Below are 18,242 nucleotides of genomic sequence, written 5' to 3'. Positions count from 1 at the left end.
TTTTATGGGAATAATGTATTTTTTTAACAAATATTTTCATGTTGATTTTCATTCTTTTCCAGGTGTTCTAATTGTGTAATTAATCCATTATTTAATAATTAATGGGTCTGATGCTAAAGTAGTTACAGCCTTTGATTATTCGGTAGCGTTTGCCCGAGTGTCTGCTCTGCTCGTTTTTATTGTCATTAATAAGATACAACGAAGGGGAAAAAGGGCAAAATATAATGAAATCAACAAACTAGAGTTCAGCATTTAAATATATAACAAAAGCAGAAATATTTCTAAATGTCTTATAAAATGTAAAAATCATGCTGCTATGCTTTTCTGAATGTAGAATGAGAGAGAAAAAAAAAAAACCAGCTAATTAAATGATAAGTGCGATCAGGTGTTGTCACTGATTTGGAATCTGGTTGGAACAAAAACCTGCAGCCACAGTGTGCCCCTGTGCACAGCCACAGGGGGCACACTGTGGCTGCAGGGTTTTGTTCCAGTTTGAGTTGTTCGAGTTTGAGAACCCCAGGATTTATTATATAATCATATCAAATTTTAACAATATTAGGACATATCAATAACATTATATTACATACGAGGTTAATGACATTATGTGTACCTCCCCTGTCATTTGGTTTTGTTGCTACACTAAAAAATTCCAGTATTCTACTAAAACACATCTGAATCCATGGACGGTTTACAAATACACCTGTTCTTAAAGTTGTAATTTTTTTTTTTTTCTTAACTGCTTCTCTCAATTTACCCATGATGCAGATTAAACTTTCTGCCAATAGTTTTTATATATATATATATATATATATATATATATATATTTTTTTTTTTTAATATAGGTGGTCAGGTTAATTTTAACTAACAATGGAAATAATACTTCCTTATTTCCAATCCTTAGGAACTGGTCACATCAATTTATTATTTTTGATTTCAGCCTATTTAATCTATGAATCAATTCTCCCTCCACAGTTTTATAACACCAAAAAGGAAATTCCTGAAGAGATCAGAAAAGGTTGGTGATATCCATTTGTCTGGATGGGGATACAAAGCCATTTCAAACACTCTGGGACTGCAATGAATCACTGAGAGAGCCATAGTCTTCAAATGGAAGACACTTGAAACATTACTAAAGTTTCCCAGGAGTAGCCGGCCTGCCAAAATGACTTCAAGCCTGCAGTGAAAAATCATTCAGGATGACACACTGGATCCTACAAAAAAAATCCAAAAAACAGCAGGATTTTCTTGCCTAAGCAAAAGGTCAGTGTTCACGACTCCACAGTTCATTGATAGGAACCAGTACTAATCAAAAATAAAATAAATGCTTGTCTCTCATTTGCCAGGGAAAAAGTCATTTAACAGAATATTCTACAGCAAAAAAAAAACCCTTTTCTGATTGTATGTGTCTAGTGTCAAGCAAACACAACATTTCAAAGTAAGAATATGATTTTAACCAGTGCTTGAAGTGGACTGCTACCCACCAATACTCTACACCAGCACTTTCCCATTCTGCCCTTACAAGTACTAGCATTTAACATAAATGTACTTGTGCAGACTGGCACTTTGTTTTTTAAAAGATGGATTGATTTTGTGGCAATCTATTCTTTCACAGAGTTTTCAGTTCCAAGCAGGATTACCATCCTTATAATGCACCCCCATACACCAGTACACTTTCTGAACCCAAACGGAGGGAAACCCCCCTCTCTACCTCGCACTCTTGTATATTATTTCTTTAATAGCCACAATACCTGTTAGACATTATAAAACAATTTAAAAATGGTTTCTACGGCATCTCTGCCCTTGTACTTTCAGCACCTTTGTGAGTGAATGGGTCTTCACTGGCACTCCCTCTCCTGATCACATTCCTGTAAAGCCTGCATCTCATAATCTGTCATTATTGTTGAGTTGCCTTTCTTGCCTCCTGCCTGATTTTATACTTTGTCTTTGAAGGCGACTCTCTTTGTGTGCCTCATACACCGTTACTCCTCTTTGTGCACCTCACTTCCTCATGTCACCAGATCCAAACTGACCAATCAGATTGTTCAGAGTGACTGGACTCACAGACCTTACCCTTTTATTATATATAGTTGATATCAAGACACTTTCAGACCTCCAAGGGTCCCTTCCCAGTCTCTCTCGAATATGAAGTACCTCCAGCTCCATGTTTCAACTATAACCCACCGATTATAACAGTTAAGTTTTGTGGCGGCACTGCAATGGCTTTGAGACAGTATGCTGCCTCAGAACCTGGACAACCTGGCACAACTGATGTAGCCTTGAATTCTGTTATGCATCAGAAAATTCTTATGGAAAAGGTATGGTCATCCATTCATGTGAGGTTGTCATTGGATCATGCAGCAAGACCATGTTCCATAACACATAAGCAAGTTCACACTAAAAGCTGAAAACAGTTAAATTTAAACTTTCACACCGACACGGTCAGGCTGTGGACTCAAAATCAATTCTTGGGTTACTGGAATCAGAGTGTGTGAAAATGTACAGACTCTGACAAGGACTCCAAATAAATGTGTTAAAATGTTTAATTTCACTTATACCAATTCAATTTAAATATTTTTTTCTTTAAGCCTTTAGGGTAAACATTTAGCCTTCGTAATTTTGTATTATTTAATACTTAGTACACAAAAGCCACAGAGGCATCATGAGATCCTTTAAAACTCAGACTTCAACAGGTTATGGTGCTAAAAAGTAGTCTGATAATTCATGATGGCTTTGATGAAATCCCTTGTATCTTGAGCATTGTGTGCTTTCAATTAACACAGTAAATATATTACTTAATTACAAAAGACGGTGTTGGTGGTACCATAAATTGAGGAGTCTGAGTCAAATGTTTTGTATAATGACTCCACAGCCCTAGGCCATATCAAGGTCCAGACCTAAATCCAAAACAGCTTATGCAGTTTGACATTAAAGGTTAGCTAAAAATTCCTCCAAAGTGATGTGAATGGTAGTCGATGCAGCTAAAAGGAGCAAAACAAGTTGTTAAAGGAATACTCGACTCAAATTTATTATTAAATCTATTAATTATTCCATATTGTTAGTAGCAATGACCAACACAAATGTTCAACCTCATGTTTTCATGGAGATTGGAAATAAAGTTTCTGATATAATGGGTTTCAATAGGGACTTCCAGCTGAACAGCAAACAATATTAAAGTGGCCACTAAGAAAATCTCAACTTGTGTTGTGTAATCCACACATTTAGTAACAAAGCTGCTCAACACACCTGAAAATGAGAATAATGCAAAAGCGAATTTAAGCTTTTTTCATGTGGAAGTTACTTAGATTTTATCCATATTATATTATTGTACACAACACTCTGGAAGGAAATTGTGGATTTGTGGATATCACATAATTGTTAATTGGCTTTATTATCCCATATTACAATTAGTATAAGATGGCTGAAATAAGAGTTACCCATTTGCCATAAACCTGCATTAAGACCACCGTTAGGAATCAAGATTATACTTCCAAATACAATGTCAGAAAAACGACTTAACGCATGTTTCCTTTGGGTTATATTTCAGTTATTAAAATGAACAAATACTTTAAATATCTTTCTCAGCCTTTCTGTGAAGTAGGCACTGAATAATAGAGCAACTTATCGATATAAATGCAGATATGAAATGAATGGGCGTATAATATCAAATCTATTCTTAATGGCCAATTCAAGGTCACACATAGACTGGAACCTCAAAACGTTCAAAACCAGCTCCATAACTATGGGATTATAAGATGTAAAGGATAAATAGTGAGAATACAGGGAAGGCTATTAGGATTAACGGTGTTTTCACCCGAAGACGTGTATATTTGAAAGAGAGGCTTGAAAAGTTTGCTGAAAATAGTTTTATATAGTCGATCCAAATTAATCGCTCATTTAATATATCAATCTACAGAAACAAATCCACAAGCACGTCCAGTCAATTCGCAACACGTTATAAGTGAGTAATAGTTGTTAAGATGCATAGCTCAATAAATTGTTAAGATTAAAAGTATAATAAAGTGCACTGTATAAAATACTTTTGTATTTATGGTGTGGTACGTACGACATTTTATCAACTGGACAGATTTTGTAGTTCCTTTTTTCTAAAGGCAACTTTTTGTAAATGGGTTGGATATTTGGGGGGGGTTTATCACAATAGCGTCCACCTGTGAGCTGTCACTCATTCATCGTACTTTTGCCTCGAGACCCAACCATGATCTGTTACACTAGCAAATGTGCTAAGTTTGCGGATCATATCGTAATAAACACTATCTAAAAAACAGCCGACAACAATAAAGACACAGCTTTGGAAACAACCCCAATACTTTTTAGAAGTGTGTTGTATAATGAAATCGTGTCGTGTGTAGCAGTACGCCTTGTACATCAACCGATAAAAGCAGCTGTTCATGTAGTCCGTCCAGCACGCACAGGAAAAAAATGGGACAGCTGATGAAGCGCAACAACACACTACTAACACGGATTGCTACTTTGCAACGGCAAAAACCAGTTATCCGGCATATTCCTTACCTACCAGTCGATATCTAGCCAAGTTTTTATCTCACAAATAACCATATATTCCTTATTAATCTAATGCTCGTTTTGCTTAGAAAGTACGGTCAAGTACTCAAGTTGCTTTCTTTTATGCAGTTTTCACTGGGTAGCACGTTATTAGTGTTAACTTTTAGGAGCTATAAATCTTTGCAAACAGTACATGTAAAAAAAAGGCTTGTGCTAGAAACCGTCCACCATAGTTGTGAATGCATTACGATGGCGAATTAAAATTAAAACTTTAGATACATTAGAATTTAAGGGTGAACCGGAAAGTACAAATAAGTGTAGATAAATGCGGTTTAGAGATATTCCTAAGCAATTCTGTGCCAGACAAATCACGTAACAACATCTTGACTGTGAAAGCATCAAAATAAGATTGATAAAATTCCAAAATATCGAGTCGACAGCTTCGTTTTGGGACTCACACTGTGCATGTTTTACTCCTTTAAATAAACTGGGGATTTACTAAAGCAACAGTTTAAAAACAAACCTTTAAAATCGATCCTTGGAGTTTTCCGAAGCGTAAATGTACGTTCTGGATGCAGCTGGCACTTCTTTTGGAATAAATAAAGCGACTGCTACTTTCATCATAAATACCAAAACAGCTAATTGACCAATTACCCCCATTATAGAAACGCCTCTGGGTGTATGGGGGTGACGGGGTAGGTAGTCAGAAAAGGCCCATATCTCCATGTTCACGCTACAAGAGTCGCCACTTTTTGATCTTGAAGTTTTAAAACTCCTAACTGGTTTAAAAGCAAGCGCCTTGTACACATATACTCCAGCATAGCAAACACAATTACAATGTCTCAGACAGCAGCCCGCCTGCAGCCTGACTCGAGTCAGAAACTTTTTTTTTTCATATAAACGCGCCGTTTAAAAGTTTGATGACGATTCAGCATTGATGGCCAATCCACATTCGCCTCTGATTAGGACAATGGAAAGTAGTAGCCCAATCAATTGAACAGAAGAGTTGGCGGTAGCCAATAGGGAAGCAGCTCCACTGAGAGTAATGTTACAGAGCTGAACGCTGAGGAGACTGCGTATCCCTAGCGCTCCCACATACAGCCATTGCAGTGCATTGAGATAGAGTGACAGCTTTGGGTAAGTATCGTATATAGAAATTTAAAAGTGTAGGGCAAGTGAGATACCGGCGTGCGAAGAAACAAAAACGCGGCAGAAAAATAGTATAAAATATTTGCTTTAAGTCGTTATCTATTTTGTAATAAATATTAAATATTTGTTTTCGGAAACGGTAAAAACAAGATCCCTTTATTAGCCTGTCTGGTTCATTGTAAAAGAATCTTTATATTTTAAGCGGAATGAAAAAGAGGAAAAATAAAATAAAATGTGCATTTATTTAAATAATTTCGCATTATTATTGAGAATTGCAAATATTAAAATGGGGAAAATGTAAGTAGTGGAAATGCGTATAATCAGTACAAACAAGAGCACTAAGCATAGCCATTGCAGTATATAGAGCCAGAACGGAGAAGGCTGTCAAGTAGAGAGCAAGAAGCAGACAACTAGCAGAATCAATGAGAATGCGAGGAAAAGCTCAAGCGAGATGAAAACCGAAGAAAACAAAAACGGTTAAGTCAAATGGGCCTGTCGGGCTGGGTTGTTGTGTTGGTATTGCAGGATCCGAAAAAAATAACATAAATTACCTCAGGATCTGCGCTCTACTGTAATATGGCTGACTGTACTTGTAATAGAAAACAAGGCAGAGAGACACTGTAGGGGGAGCTGATGGCGAGAGCGCAGTTCGCTTCAACTTTTTTAAACCGTGTTTTTGGCCGAAATATCCGGTCAACTCGGAGTTTTGAGGGGCGTTAGAGAAAATTTCACCTTTTTCTGGTTAAATGACCGCTTTCGTGGGCTTGTTATTTGGTGGCGAAGGGTCGTATTTGCCGCTAGAAGTGAGGCGGGTAGCCGCGCCGCTGAGCTCTCAATTGCCTTGTAATGGCTGTGTATTGACACAAAGAGAAGGAGCCATATTCTCTGTGCGAGCAGATGAAGACAAGCGGCCATTCCGAGCTCAATGGGAAACTAACTCCATACAAACCAAGCAGAGTACAGACCCAATGTATTACTATATACACCCCGACTAGTGCATAGGCATCGGCCGACAGTGAATAGGCACCGAACTCGCCGTCCTGAGCCCATTTCTCGTCGAGAAAAGCCCAGAGGAAGGCGGGTGGAGACATTTGAAGGGGACTTTCTTTCATGAAGAAACCTTTCACAAAATGGAAGAAGAAATATTGCTGTCGTTGCTGACCTCCTTTTTTTCCCCTTCGAACAAGCAGGGACCGATACGCCATTGCTTTGCTATTTGTAAAGCGCATAGCCGTCTTCTTCTACCGACTGTCACCAATTTTAAAGTTTTTTTTCCTTTTTTTTTGCATTTTCATATTTTTTTATCAACTTGATATTTTTCGCTTTAATTTTAAAACAAGGGCGTGCGAGAATTCTCTTTTTCTTTCGAACATTTTTTTTACTTTAATATAAGTTGAGGCGCACTTTTATTTTAATAGCGAATACGTTATATATATGTATATATTATACACATATTTTGCGTTTTTAAAAAAATATGCGTTTTTCACACAAAACACCCGATTATGTGCCAAACCCATATTTTCTTCCTTATGCTCAAATATTACTTGACAAGTTTTAAACCATAATTTTTAATTCCATATTTTTGTCAAAGTTTGATATTAAACATTCATATTTTTAAGAATAAAAAGGCGAAACACTGGAGAGATCATTACAACTGAAAGCTTTTAGTTGCGTGCAATAGTAAAGAATACATACATATATATATATCTAAATATATACAGTAAGTGTAAAAATAAAAAATTCAGTGAAGTGTCTACAGGGGTAGAGCGACAGGAAAGTCTTCTTAGTAGCCTCATAAGCGGCGCTCTCGCACTTCTTTGTCCTGCCAGTCTCGATTCAAGCGGAGATGCGTTCGCTTATGTCATCGTTATTACACTCTTCTTATTGTTTACTTGAAGTTTCTAAACCGGACGTATTGGGAAAGGAGGGGGAGGTGAGAAGCCGAAGTTTTGTTTTTATCCAAGCGTCAACAGATAGGAAACGGAGCCTAGCCAGTGTACATGGAGTTTATAGATAGAGTGCAACCAAGGGTTTCCACACTTGACGTTTCTTTTTTTTTATAATGATGGTTTAAATATTTACCTATTTTTGCATTATCTTACCATGTTCATATTTAAAATTTTTTTTTTTACAAAATTTATTGTTTGTGTAATTAATAGGTAATGATTTTTACTTGTCTTAAGGAAAGGAAAACATAAAACCCAACAAGCAAGATGGGCAGAGATCCTAAAAAGCCAAGGGGCAAAATGTCCTCGTATGCCTACTTTGTTCAGACTTGCAGAGAGGAGCACAAGAAGAAGCACCCAGATGCATCTGTCAACTTCTCTGAGTTTTCAAAGAAATGCTCAGAAAGGTGGAAGGTAGGCTTTTCTACCAAAAGAAGGGATACCCTCATCCCATCACTGTTTTTTGGATTTAATTTAATTTTTATTCTGCTCAAACATCACTGAAAAGCAGCTTAAAAATATATCAAAAACCATGCTTTTTCTTGTACTACTCGCAGACTAAGGCTACTTGAATTGATGCCTTTATCAACTAAGTTCTATTAGCTAACCTATTCCCTTTACAGTAAAATTACATTATAGTAAAACTTTAGGATCCTTATGTGCATTTTATTTTTTAAGAATGGAACTCCTGTAGTTTTTAAGTGAATTTCTACGTGAGTTGCAGAAATGGCAACCTTCTGATTTACACTCAAAAGACATTGCTGCTACAACATGCCAGGAAGGCAGAACGATGGATTTACCATTTTGTTCAGCAATGTTTTCCCCTGAAATGACCCTTTTCATTTCAGATTTTTATTGTAGGATCTCTAGGTGCCACTCAATTGAAGGTCAATAATGACAAATGTAGAATTGCTAGTTAACATTTAAATCTTCCAAGACTGTGAGAGGAAGCTAATAATAACACTTAAAAAGAGAACATGCAAACTTTATACAGATCATGAATAGACTAGGGATGGATCCAAGGTCCCAGAAAATGTGAGATGGCAGCATTTGTAAATCCAGGTATGGGTATTATTAAAAACAATCGCACATGCGCACAAGTAGTAGGCATTACCTGAACCTCAAGGGTTTTAAGATTACTTTTTATACAGATGTAACCATTGGCTTACAAGTCAACGTACCATTTTCTTTTAAACTATATGGATGGTGGAACTTTTTAAATAAAATTTCATTTTTTCCAAAAATGTATATTCTGTCCACCTATTCATTCACTTTCTTAACCTGCTTTCCCAATGTAGGATGCAGGCAATTGCAGCTTATTTTGTCAAGACGAAATCAACCATTAACAAGATACCAGCTTTAGGTTGTTCACTCTAAGCTGTTTTTTTTATTTTAATGGAAAGCAAAGAAACATTACATTATGAAATCAAGTATCTTGCATGGTTTTTTTTTTTTTTATATACTACGAAATTACCCTATTTTACAACATCTTGAATTGAAAAAGGAATACTCTGTTTTTTGCCTTGGTAAGTTTTCAGAGTACAAATGTTTCTTTGTTCAGAGAAACATCAGAATGCAAGCTGTTTAGCTCACACTGTCTTCCAACTCTCATATGATTTGCAGACGATGTCCGCCAAGGAAAAAGGAAAGTTTGAGGATCTAGCGAAACAGGACAAAGTACGCTATGAAAGAGAGATGAAGACTTATGTTCCACCAAAAGGTGAAAAGAAGAAGAGAACTAAAGATCCAAATGCACCAAAGAGGCCCCCGTAAGCATTACACCTTACTATTGGGTAGTATATAAACAGATGTATCTAAGGAATGATTTATAATTAAATTCTGAGATTTTTCTCATTACACATCACATTTAAAACTGTCTTTTTTTTATAAACAGGAAAACGGTTAACATCAGCATACTGTGTAAACGTGGTTATGTTTACAAATGTTTTATTCTTTTTTTCCCATAGATCTGCTTTTTTTATCTTCTGCTCTGACTATCGTCCTAAAATTAAAGCAGAAGCCCCAGGCTTGTCCATTGGCGATGTTGCCAAGAAGCTGGGAGAGATGTGGAACAGCACTAGTGCTGAAGACAAACAGCCTTATGAAAAGAAAGCAGCAAAACTGAAGGAAAAGTATGAGAAGGTGAGTTTTTAAAGTACATTTTTGAATATGCAACCAATAATGCCTGACTGCAAGCTGATATGATGTGCTTCAGAATTTGTGTGTTTTTTGGTTTTTTTCTTTTTCCTTTCTCTGGAGTAGTCACGATAGAAGTTATATGTAATACTAAGGTGAGCTGATTTTGGTTTAGGGACTCCAAAGGTGTTTCCTTGTATTTTTAGTAAACTAAATGGGAACACATAATGTAGCATACATGTATACACTTATCACATAGGTTTCTCTTGCCATGCATTTAGGTGGTTCAATATAGAATAATTTACTGCATTAGCATTCATGTATTTGTGTACATTAAATCATCATTTAGTAAAACTTGAAAGCACCAATCAGTGTAACAGTTAACTAATCTAAAACACAATATTCAACTTTCTGCCTATAGTTATGGGTGTTTAGTTTAATTTTTTTAATAACATAAATATTAAGCTAATTTCAGTTGACATGTGAAGAGAACAAAGCCAATTTCCAGCCTACACAGATTTTGGAGAAAATAAAATTCTGCAGCTAGGAGGCATTAGTGTAAAATTCAGATCTGCCTTTGAGGTGGTTGTGCCTATGAAAAGGACAGGAGGACTATTTTTCATTTATTACAGTACACACTTCTGTTCAATATAGTAGATATTGTGAAGTCGTCACACCAGGTCTTGCATTACAGTTTGAGGAGAAAATATACACTGAAATGAATACCTGTACATTTGCTTTTGCAGGATATTGCTGCCTATCGTGCAAAGGGCAAACCTGAATCTGCTAAGAAGGGACCTGGTAAGGCAGAGAAGACCAAGAAAAAGAGGGAGGAGGAAGAGGATGAGGACGATGAAGAGGACGAGGAAGAAGATGAGGAGGAAGAAGAGGAGGAAGACGAGGATGACGAATAGATCCGCTTTTCTTAAAGCATATTTCTTGTTTATAAAGCATTTAACCCCCCTGTACACACTTCACTCCTTTAAAAGAAAACAAAAAAAATCCCAAACAATTGTAAGGCTGTGTATATGAGAATGTTTTTAAACTGTACAGTGTATTTGTATAGTTAACACACTACGAAAGTGTCTTTAGATAATCGTGTTTTCAGTGGTGTAGTTCATAGACCACTAATTCCGCCTCAGTACAGTTTAGGGGGTTGTAAAATGGCATGGAAATTGCAGTTCTTTCTGGTGGTGCACAGCACAAATCTAGTTTTACGTGGGGTTGTAGTTTGTTTCCAGTCGTCTTTGTGTTTTTATTTTTTTTCCTTTTTTATTTCTCTTGGCGCATTATTGAATAATTGTTCTTTTACTCTGAAAACCACTCTGTAATTGCACAAAGTTGCAGCTGTTTATGTTGACATTCTGAATGCTTCTGAAGTTAATAAATTTTTTTTAAATAATGTTTTTGTGTTAATTGAAGGAAAGTTTTATATGCCCCTTTTTGCTGAAACTTGTAGATTTATTGAACATTATTTGCTATATGTTTGAGACAGTTGAGCCTGGTTAAATCCTACGTGTTCCACATGATGAGTACAAGATAGACAAAATATGTACTATACTTACAAAAATCAATGATAACCAATAATTTGCCATTTTTGGTAAAATTCAGCAAAGTGTATTTTGATAATTTCATTTTCAACATAAATGTGAACGTGCATTTTGTGGAGGCACTATTTTCATTGCAAGAAGTAGGTAAGAAGTCTTCCTTGGCTTTTTTTTTCACTTGGGTGTTCCACAAATATTATTGGCCATGAGTACAACTGGTTAAAAGGTAAACCAATAATTTAGGTCTTACTTGTGGCTATTTCATTTCAGCTGCCTAAGTTTGCAGCATTGTTTTTTAGTATGGATATAAAATATATCATAATAATGGGATTTTCACAAATCCAAAATGCTTAAGAAAAATATTTGCTTTTTTGACTCAAGGCACTTTTTTTTTCCTGTTAGCGTTCTGAGATGTATATAAATGAAAAAGACTCATTAAAAAAATCTTAAACAAAATCCTTTTATAAATCTGTCAAGTATGATTTTAATGTGTTAGGTAGGATATCTTGTTTTGCACTGGTATCCAAACATAAACACTGAAAATATATCTAATGATTTTCTTAAACCATTACTGTACCGTGGAAGACTTGGGGTTCCACAGTTCCTTCACGTAAAATTTTGTTAAACTAATTAATTCATGCAAAAACTTATTTGCAAATACTGGTAACCTGTTTAGCCCTTTTAAATATGGTCAGTCCATGCATTAGTATAATTACAATTGAAGCTTAAAGGCAGCCCATAATATTTTTCCATGATACATTTTGTAAATTCATTCAGTAGTTAGATCTGTTGCTTTATAGCTTCAGGGGCCTAGGTTTGAATCCTGTGCCTGGGCATTATCTGATACGTGCCCCATTGTATGTGTGGGATGTTATATTGGCACACCAGTTTTCCACTCAGATCTCAAAGATGTACATGTTTGGTAAATTGGCCCTGTATAAGTCAGCGTGCTCTGTGAGGGATAGGCACCCAATGCTACTGGGATGAAGGCTTTATGTAACCTTTAACTGGATAAGTGAATTAGAAAATGGATGGATGAGTATTTTGAATCATTGGTGTCGTCATATCCACCTGAATCTGGTCTATTGTCAGCCTGTCATTCTTAACATAGCTCTAGTGCCTGGATTTGGATATGGGCTGGAATTATGGTTTGTATATCCTGTTGAGCAAATTATTTTTTTCACAGAACAGAGAAGACAAAAAACCATGACAATTTCTTCAGTGTTTTCCGTTCTGCATTTACATAAAGGTTGCACATATAAACACACACACTACTAGTCAGACATTTTAGAACACTCCCAATTTCCAGTTTCCTCCTCAGTGTAAGCAGTTATAAGTCCAGTGAATATTCTCAGATGATACAAAGGTAATTGAGAAATTGCTGAAGGTTTAAACAAAAACTTTAGGTTACCAATAATTGAAAATTAAATCAATTTTCAGTTATACAAAAATCCCTTTTCAGGAAGCAAATAATGATTAACAACATTTAGTTTGGCTGTGGCAATGGATGTAAATAAGCCTTGAAAGTTGGTGCAAAAAGTTCCTACAGGTGTCCCAACTTTTGTTGACAACTTCCAAACACTCTCTCTGTATAAACACTGTGTTGGAACAAATTGTCTTGCTGCACTCTATGAAGTATTATCTTGGCAATACTATACTGTATAATGCTTTCAAAATGGTGAAAAAAAAATTTAACAAAGAATGACACATCTTTATAACTCTTGAATGTGTTGGTTTTTTACTTTAGAGAAATTGCAATGAAATCCAAGGTTTCAGTGAGTACAGTTTCCTACACCATCAGAAGGAACTTGGAAACCAGAGGAAACTCGGACAGGGCCACAGCAGAATCAGAAGACACATTTCTGAGTCAACTGCTTGTGTGACAAGTGCCTAACAGGAAAAAAGTTTGAAGCACAATTTAACAGCTGTGCACCATCCATATTGCCACTTGAGTATATTGAGACTGGCAGTGGTTAATGGCCTGATTTTAGCAATGGCTTTCATGCTACTACTCAACCTGTCCAACCTGCACCTCCAAATCCTATGTTCATAGCTGAAAATAAGACTTGCTTACTTAGACCAGAATATATACAGTCAGGTGATGCTAAAATGGAACTTGTGTGGGGTTATGTGTGTTCATCCTGTGATAGACTGGCATCATGTGATTTCTGCAATAGGCTTGTGATGCCCTGTGCCCCTGCCCTGCATAAGTACCAGTCAGTGTCACTACTGGTAGCATGAGGCGATACCTGGACCCTACAGAGGTTGCACAGGTAGTCCAACTTCTCCAGGATGGCACATCAATATGTGCCATTGCCAGAAGGTTTGCTGTGTCTCCCTGCACAGTCCCAAGGGCATGGAGGAGATTCTAGGAGACAAGCAGTTACTCTAGGAGAGCTGGAGAGGGCCATAGAAGGTCCATAACCCATCAGCAGGACCAGTATCTGCTCCTTTGGGCAAGGAGGAACAGGATGAGCACTGCCAGAGCCCTACAAAATGACCTCCAGCAGGCCACTGGTGTGAATGTCTCTGACCAAACAACCAGAAAGACTTCATGAGGGTGACCCAAGGGCCCCATGTCCTCTAATGGGTTCTGAGCTCACTGCCCAGCAGCATGCAGCTCGATTGGCATTCGCCATAGAATACCAGAATTGGCAGATGCACCACTGGTGCCCTGTGCTTTTTACAGATGAGAGCAGGTTCACCCTGAGCACGTGACAGAAGTGAAAGGGTCTGGAGAAGCCATGGAGAACATTATGCTGCCTGTAACATCATTCAGCATGAGCAGTTTGGTGGTGGGTTAATGATTGTCTGGGGAGGCATATCCATGGAGGGTCACACAGACCGCTACAGGCTTGACAAAGGCACCTTGGCTGCCATTGGGTATCAGGATGAAATCCTTGGCCCCATTGTCAGACCCTATGCTGGTACAATGGCTCCTGGTGCACGACAATTCCTGGCCTCATGTGGTGAGAGTATGCAGGCAGTTCCTGGAGGATGAAGGAATTGATACCATTGACTGGCCACCACACTTTCCTGATCTAATCCAATAGAACACCTCTGGGACATTATGTTTTGGTCCATCCAATGCCACCAGGTTGCACCTCAGACTGTCCAGGAGCTCAGTGATGCCCTGGTCCAGATCTGGGAGGAGATCCCCCACAACACCATCTGTCATCTCATTAGAAGCATGCACCGATGTTGTCAGGCATGTATACAAGAACACAGGGGCCATACAAAGTGCTGCGTACAATTTTGAGTTGCTGCAATTAAATTTTGGCAAAATGGCCTAGCCTGCCACATAATTTTTTCACTCAGATTTTTGGGGCGTCTTTGAATTCAGGGCTCTGTAGGTTGATCATTTTCATTTCCATCAAACGATGTGGCATCCTTTCGTTCCTAACACATTACCCAGTCTTTATCAGTATAGATATCCAGGAGGATTTCTTTTTCCCATTGAGATCTGATGTGTTTTCAAAGTGTTCCTTTAATTTTTGAGCAGTTTATATATATATATATATATATATATATATATATATATATATATATATATATATATATATATATATATATATATATATATATATACAGTACAGAGGTATACTCACACATATACACACTAGTTGCACTACCCATCTAAAATTGGTTGAAATCTAAGTAATCAAAATAGACAACAGCATGAATATTTACAGTGCATCATTTTACAGGTGCCAGTCATAAAATTAGAATATCATGACAAAGTTGATTTATTTCAGTAATTCCATTCCAAAAGTGAAACTTGTATATTAGATTAATTCATTACACTAAGACTGATGTATTTCAAATGTTTATTTCTTTTAATTTTGATGATTATAACTGACAACTAATGAAAGTCCCAAATTCAGTATCTTGGAAAATTAGAATATTGTGAAAAGGTTCAATATTGAAGACACCTGGTGCCACACTCTAATCAGCTAATTAACTCAAAACACCTGCAAAAGCCTTTAAATGGTCTCTCAGTCTAGTTCTGTAGGCTACACAATCATGGGGAAGACTGCTGACTTGACAGTTGTCCAAAAGACGACCATTGACACCTTGCACAAGGAGGGCAAGACACAAAAGGTCATTGCTAAAGAGGCTGGCTGTTCACAGAGCTCTGTGTCCAAGCACATTAATCGAGAGGCAAGGGAAGGACAAGATGTGGTAGAAAAAGTGTACAAGCAATAGGGATAACCGCACCTGGAGAGGATTGTGAAACAAAACCCATTCAAAACTGTGGGGAGATTCACAAAGAGTGGACTGCAGCTGGAGTCAGTGCTTCAAGAACCACCACGCACAGACGTATGCAAGACATGGGTTTCAGCTGTCGCATTCCTTGTGTCAAGCCACTCTTGAACAAGAGACAGCATCAGAAGTGTCTCGCCTGGGCTAAAGACAAAACTGCTGCTGAGTGGTCCAAAGTTATGTTCTCTGATGAAAGTAAATTTTGCATTTCCTTTGGAAATCAAGGTCCCAGAGTCTGGAGGAAGAGAGGAGAGGCACAGAATCCACTTTGCTTGAGGTCCAGTGTAAAGTTTCCACAGTCAGTGATGGTTTGGGGTGCCATGTCATCTGCTGGTGTTGGTCCATTGTGTTTTCTGAGGTCCAAGGTCAACGCAGCCATCTACCAGGAAGTTTTAGAGCACTTCATGCTTCCTGCTGCTGATGAACTTTATGGAGATGCAGATTTCATTTTCCAACAGGACCTGGCACCTGCACACAGTGCCAAAGCTACCAGTACCTGGTTTAAGGACCATGGTATCCCTGTTCTTGATTGGCCAGCAAACTCGCCTGACCTTAACCCCATAGAAAATCTATGGGGTATTGTGAAGAGGAAGATGCAATACGCCAGACCCAACAATTCAGAAGAGCTGAAGGCCACTATCAGAGCAACATGGGCTCTCATAACACCTGAGCAGTGCCACAGACTGATCGACTCCATGCCACGCCACATTGCTGCAGTAATCCAGGCCAAAGGAGCCCCAACTAAATATTGAGTGCTGTACATGCTCATACTTTTCATGTTCATACCTTTCAGTTGGCCAACATTTCTAAAAATCATTTTTTTGCATTGGTCTTAACTGATATTCTAATTTTCTGAGATACTGAATTTGGGACTTTCATTAGTTGTCAGTTATAATCATCAAAATTAAAAGAAATAAACATTTGAAATACATCAGTCTGTGTGTAATGAATGAATCTAATATACAAGTTTCACTTATGGAATGGAATTACTGAAATAAATCAACTTTGTCATGATATTCTAATTTTATGACCGGCACCTGTATATATCGTAAAAGCAGTGCTAATGTTTGTGATGCACCATATATTGGAATAACAAATTCAAAGAAATTCAAGCAATCGAAAGGAGATATACAAATAGTACTGAATATATACATATATTTACAGTATATATATGCTGTAACAGAAAATGGCCTTCAGCAATATGCTGTTGCCACAAAATTGGAGGTGTACAACTATCTAAAATGTCTTTGTATGCTGTAGCACTAAAAGTACCCTTCACTGGAACCAAGAGGCCTAGCCCAGACCCTGAAAAACAGCCCCAGAGTATTTTCCTTCTTTCAGAAAACTTTACAGTAGGTACTATGCAGTCCAGAAGGTAGCATTCTCCTTTCTCTGCTAAACCCAGATTTGTCCATCACACTGTCAGATGGTGAAGCGTGACTCTTCAATCCAGAGAACATGTTTCCACTGCTCCGGACTCCACTGTTGGCATGCTTTACACCACTCCAGTTGATGCCTGGAATTATGGATCGTGATCTTAGGCTTGTGTGCAGTTGTTCAGCAATGGAAATCCATTTTATGATGCTCCTGGCATACAGTTTATGTTGCTTCCAGATGCAGTTTTGAACTCTGTTTCTGTTGTGAGTGATGGAACAGGGGATAAGTGATTTTCACATGCTATATGCTGCTGTATGAGTTTGCATGGTCTACCACTTCATGTCTGAGCTGTTGTTTCTTCTAGATGCCCCCAAACACTTTATATTAGCAACACTTAAATTTTACCAGGGCACATCCAGCAGAGCAGACATTTCATGTATTGACTTTGACAGGTAAATGTGCCATGTTTAAACTAACTGAGCTGTGCAGTACAAACCATTCTACTGCCAATGTTAGTCAATTGAGATTGCATGGTGGAGTGTTTGATTTTATCTACCTGTTAAGAAAAGGGGCTGTTGAAACACAAACTCAATAATTTGCAGGGGTGTGCACATAACGTTTGGACATACAGGGTATGGGGTATATTTATAAGGGGTGCAAGGGGATACGTGCAATCTCACAAGGAAGTATCTGCTCTGTAGATTGAAACATGGTTCAAGGACTTGAAAAAACAGTACTAACTACTATGCCACTCTGAAACTAATTGAATCTAATTAAACTTTTTCAAAAGTAGTTTTAATCTTTACTTGTATACCATGAAGTATTTGGCTACTTGGGCAAGAGTAACTGTAAGTATTTATTTACCGGTCTATCTTATAATTATTTTTTGATGTAACTATATACAGTATATACAGTATATAAAAATCAGAATAAAAAAAGTTTTGGGGTTAAGCCGGCAACATGGTAATTAAAATTCTACTGTATATGAAAACCAGTGTCACTTAAAGCCCTCTTTTACTAAATTAAAGAAAAATCGACAAAGAATAATTACATTTCTTTGCAGGTATGAATTCTGTTTTTTGTACAGTAATTTCTTTCTTTTCACCGACTTTTTAAATCTTATTATTTGCCTTGAGTTTATGTTTGTGTTGTACACCTTTCACTTACAAAAATAACAATTTATCTAAGGAATTTTATGTTTATGTTTATCTGACGTTTTTGAACACTGCACTATTTTTGCACAAACTATTAACTTTGATTAACTAGATAAATCAGTTTTAAGAAGACATTTGGTAAGACTAAATTG

The 18,242-nt window shown here is 37.3% G+C and overlaps 1 protein-coding gene across 1 annotated transcript; it reads left to right on the top strand.

The window, feature by feature from the left end:
- The first annotated feature begins 5,555 nt into the window (after positions 1-5,555).
- LOC120523971 (high mobility group protein B1) lies at positions 5,556-11,151 on the top strand. The gene is made up of 5 exons (XM_039745726.1): positions 5,556-5,655; positions 7,851-8,027; positions 9,237-9,382; positions 9,581-9,755; positions 10,496-11,151. The coding sequence occupies exons 2-5, from the start codon at positions 7,881-7,883 to the stop codon at positions 10,661-10,663; spliced, it is 636 nt and encodes a 211-aa protein (XP_039601660.1). The 5' UTR covers positions 5,556-5,655; positions 7,851-7,880; the 3' UTR covers positions 10,664-11,151.
- The last annotated feature ends 7,091 nt before the right edge of the window (positions 11,152-18,242 follow it).

The sequence above is a fragment of the Polypterus senegalus genome, chromosome 2, assembly GCF_016835505.1.
Source record: "Polypterus senegalus isolate Bchr_013 chromosome 2, ASM1683550v1, whole genome shotgun sequence".
NCBI classification, from domain to species: Eukaryota; Metazoa; Chordata; class Cladistia; order Polypteriformes; family Polypteridae; genus Polypterus; species Polypterus senegalus.
The sequence above is the reverse complement of the archived record's forward strand: the minus strand, read 5'-3'. Positions and strand labels throughout refer to the sequence as shown.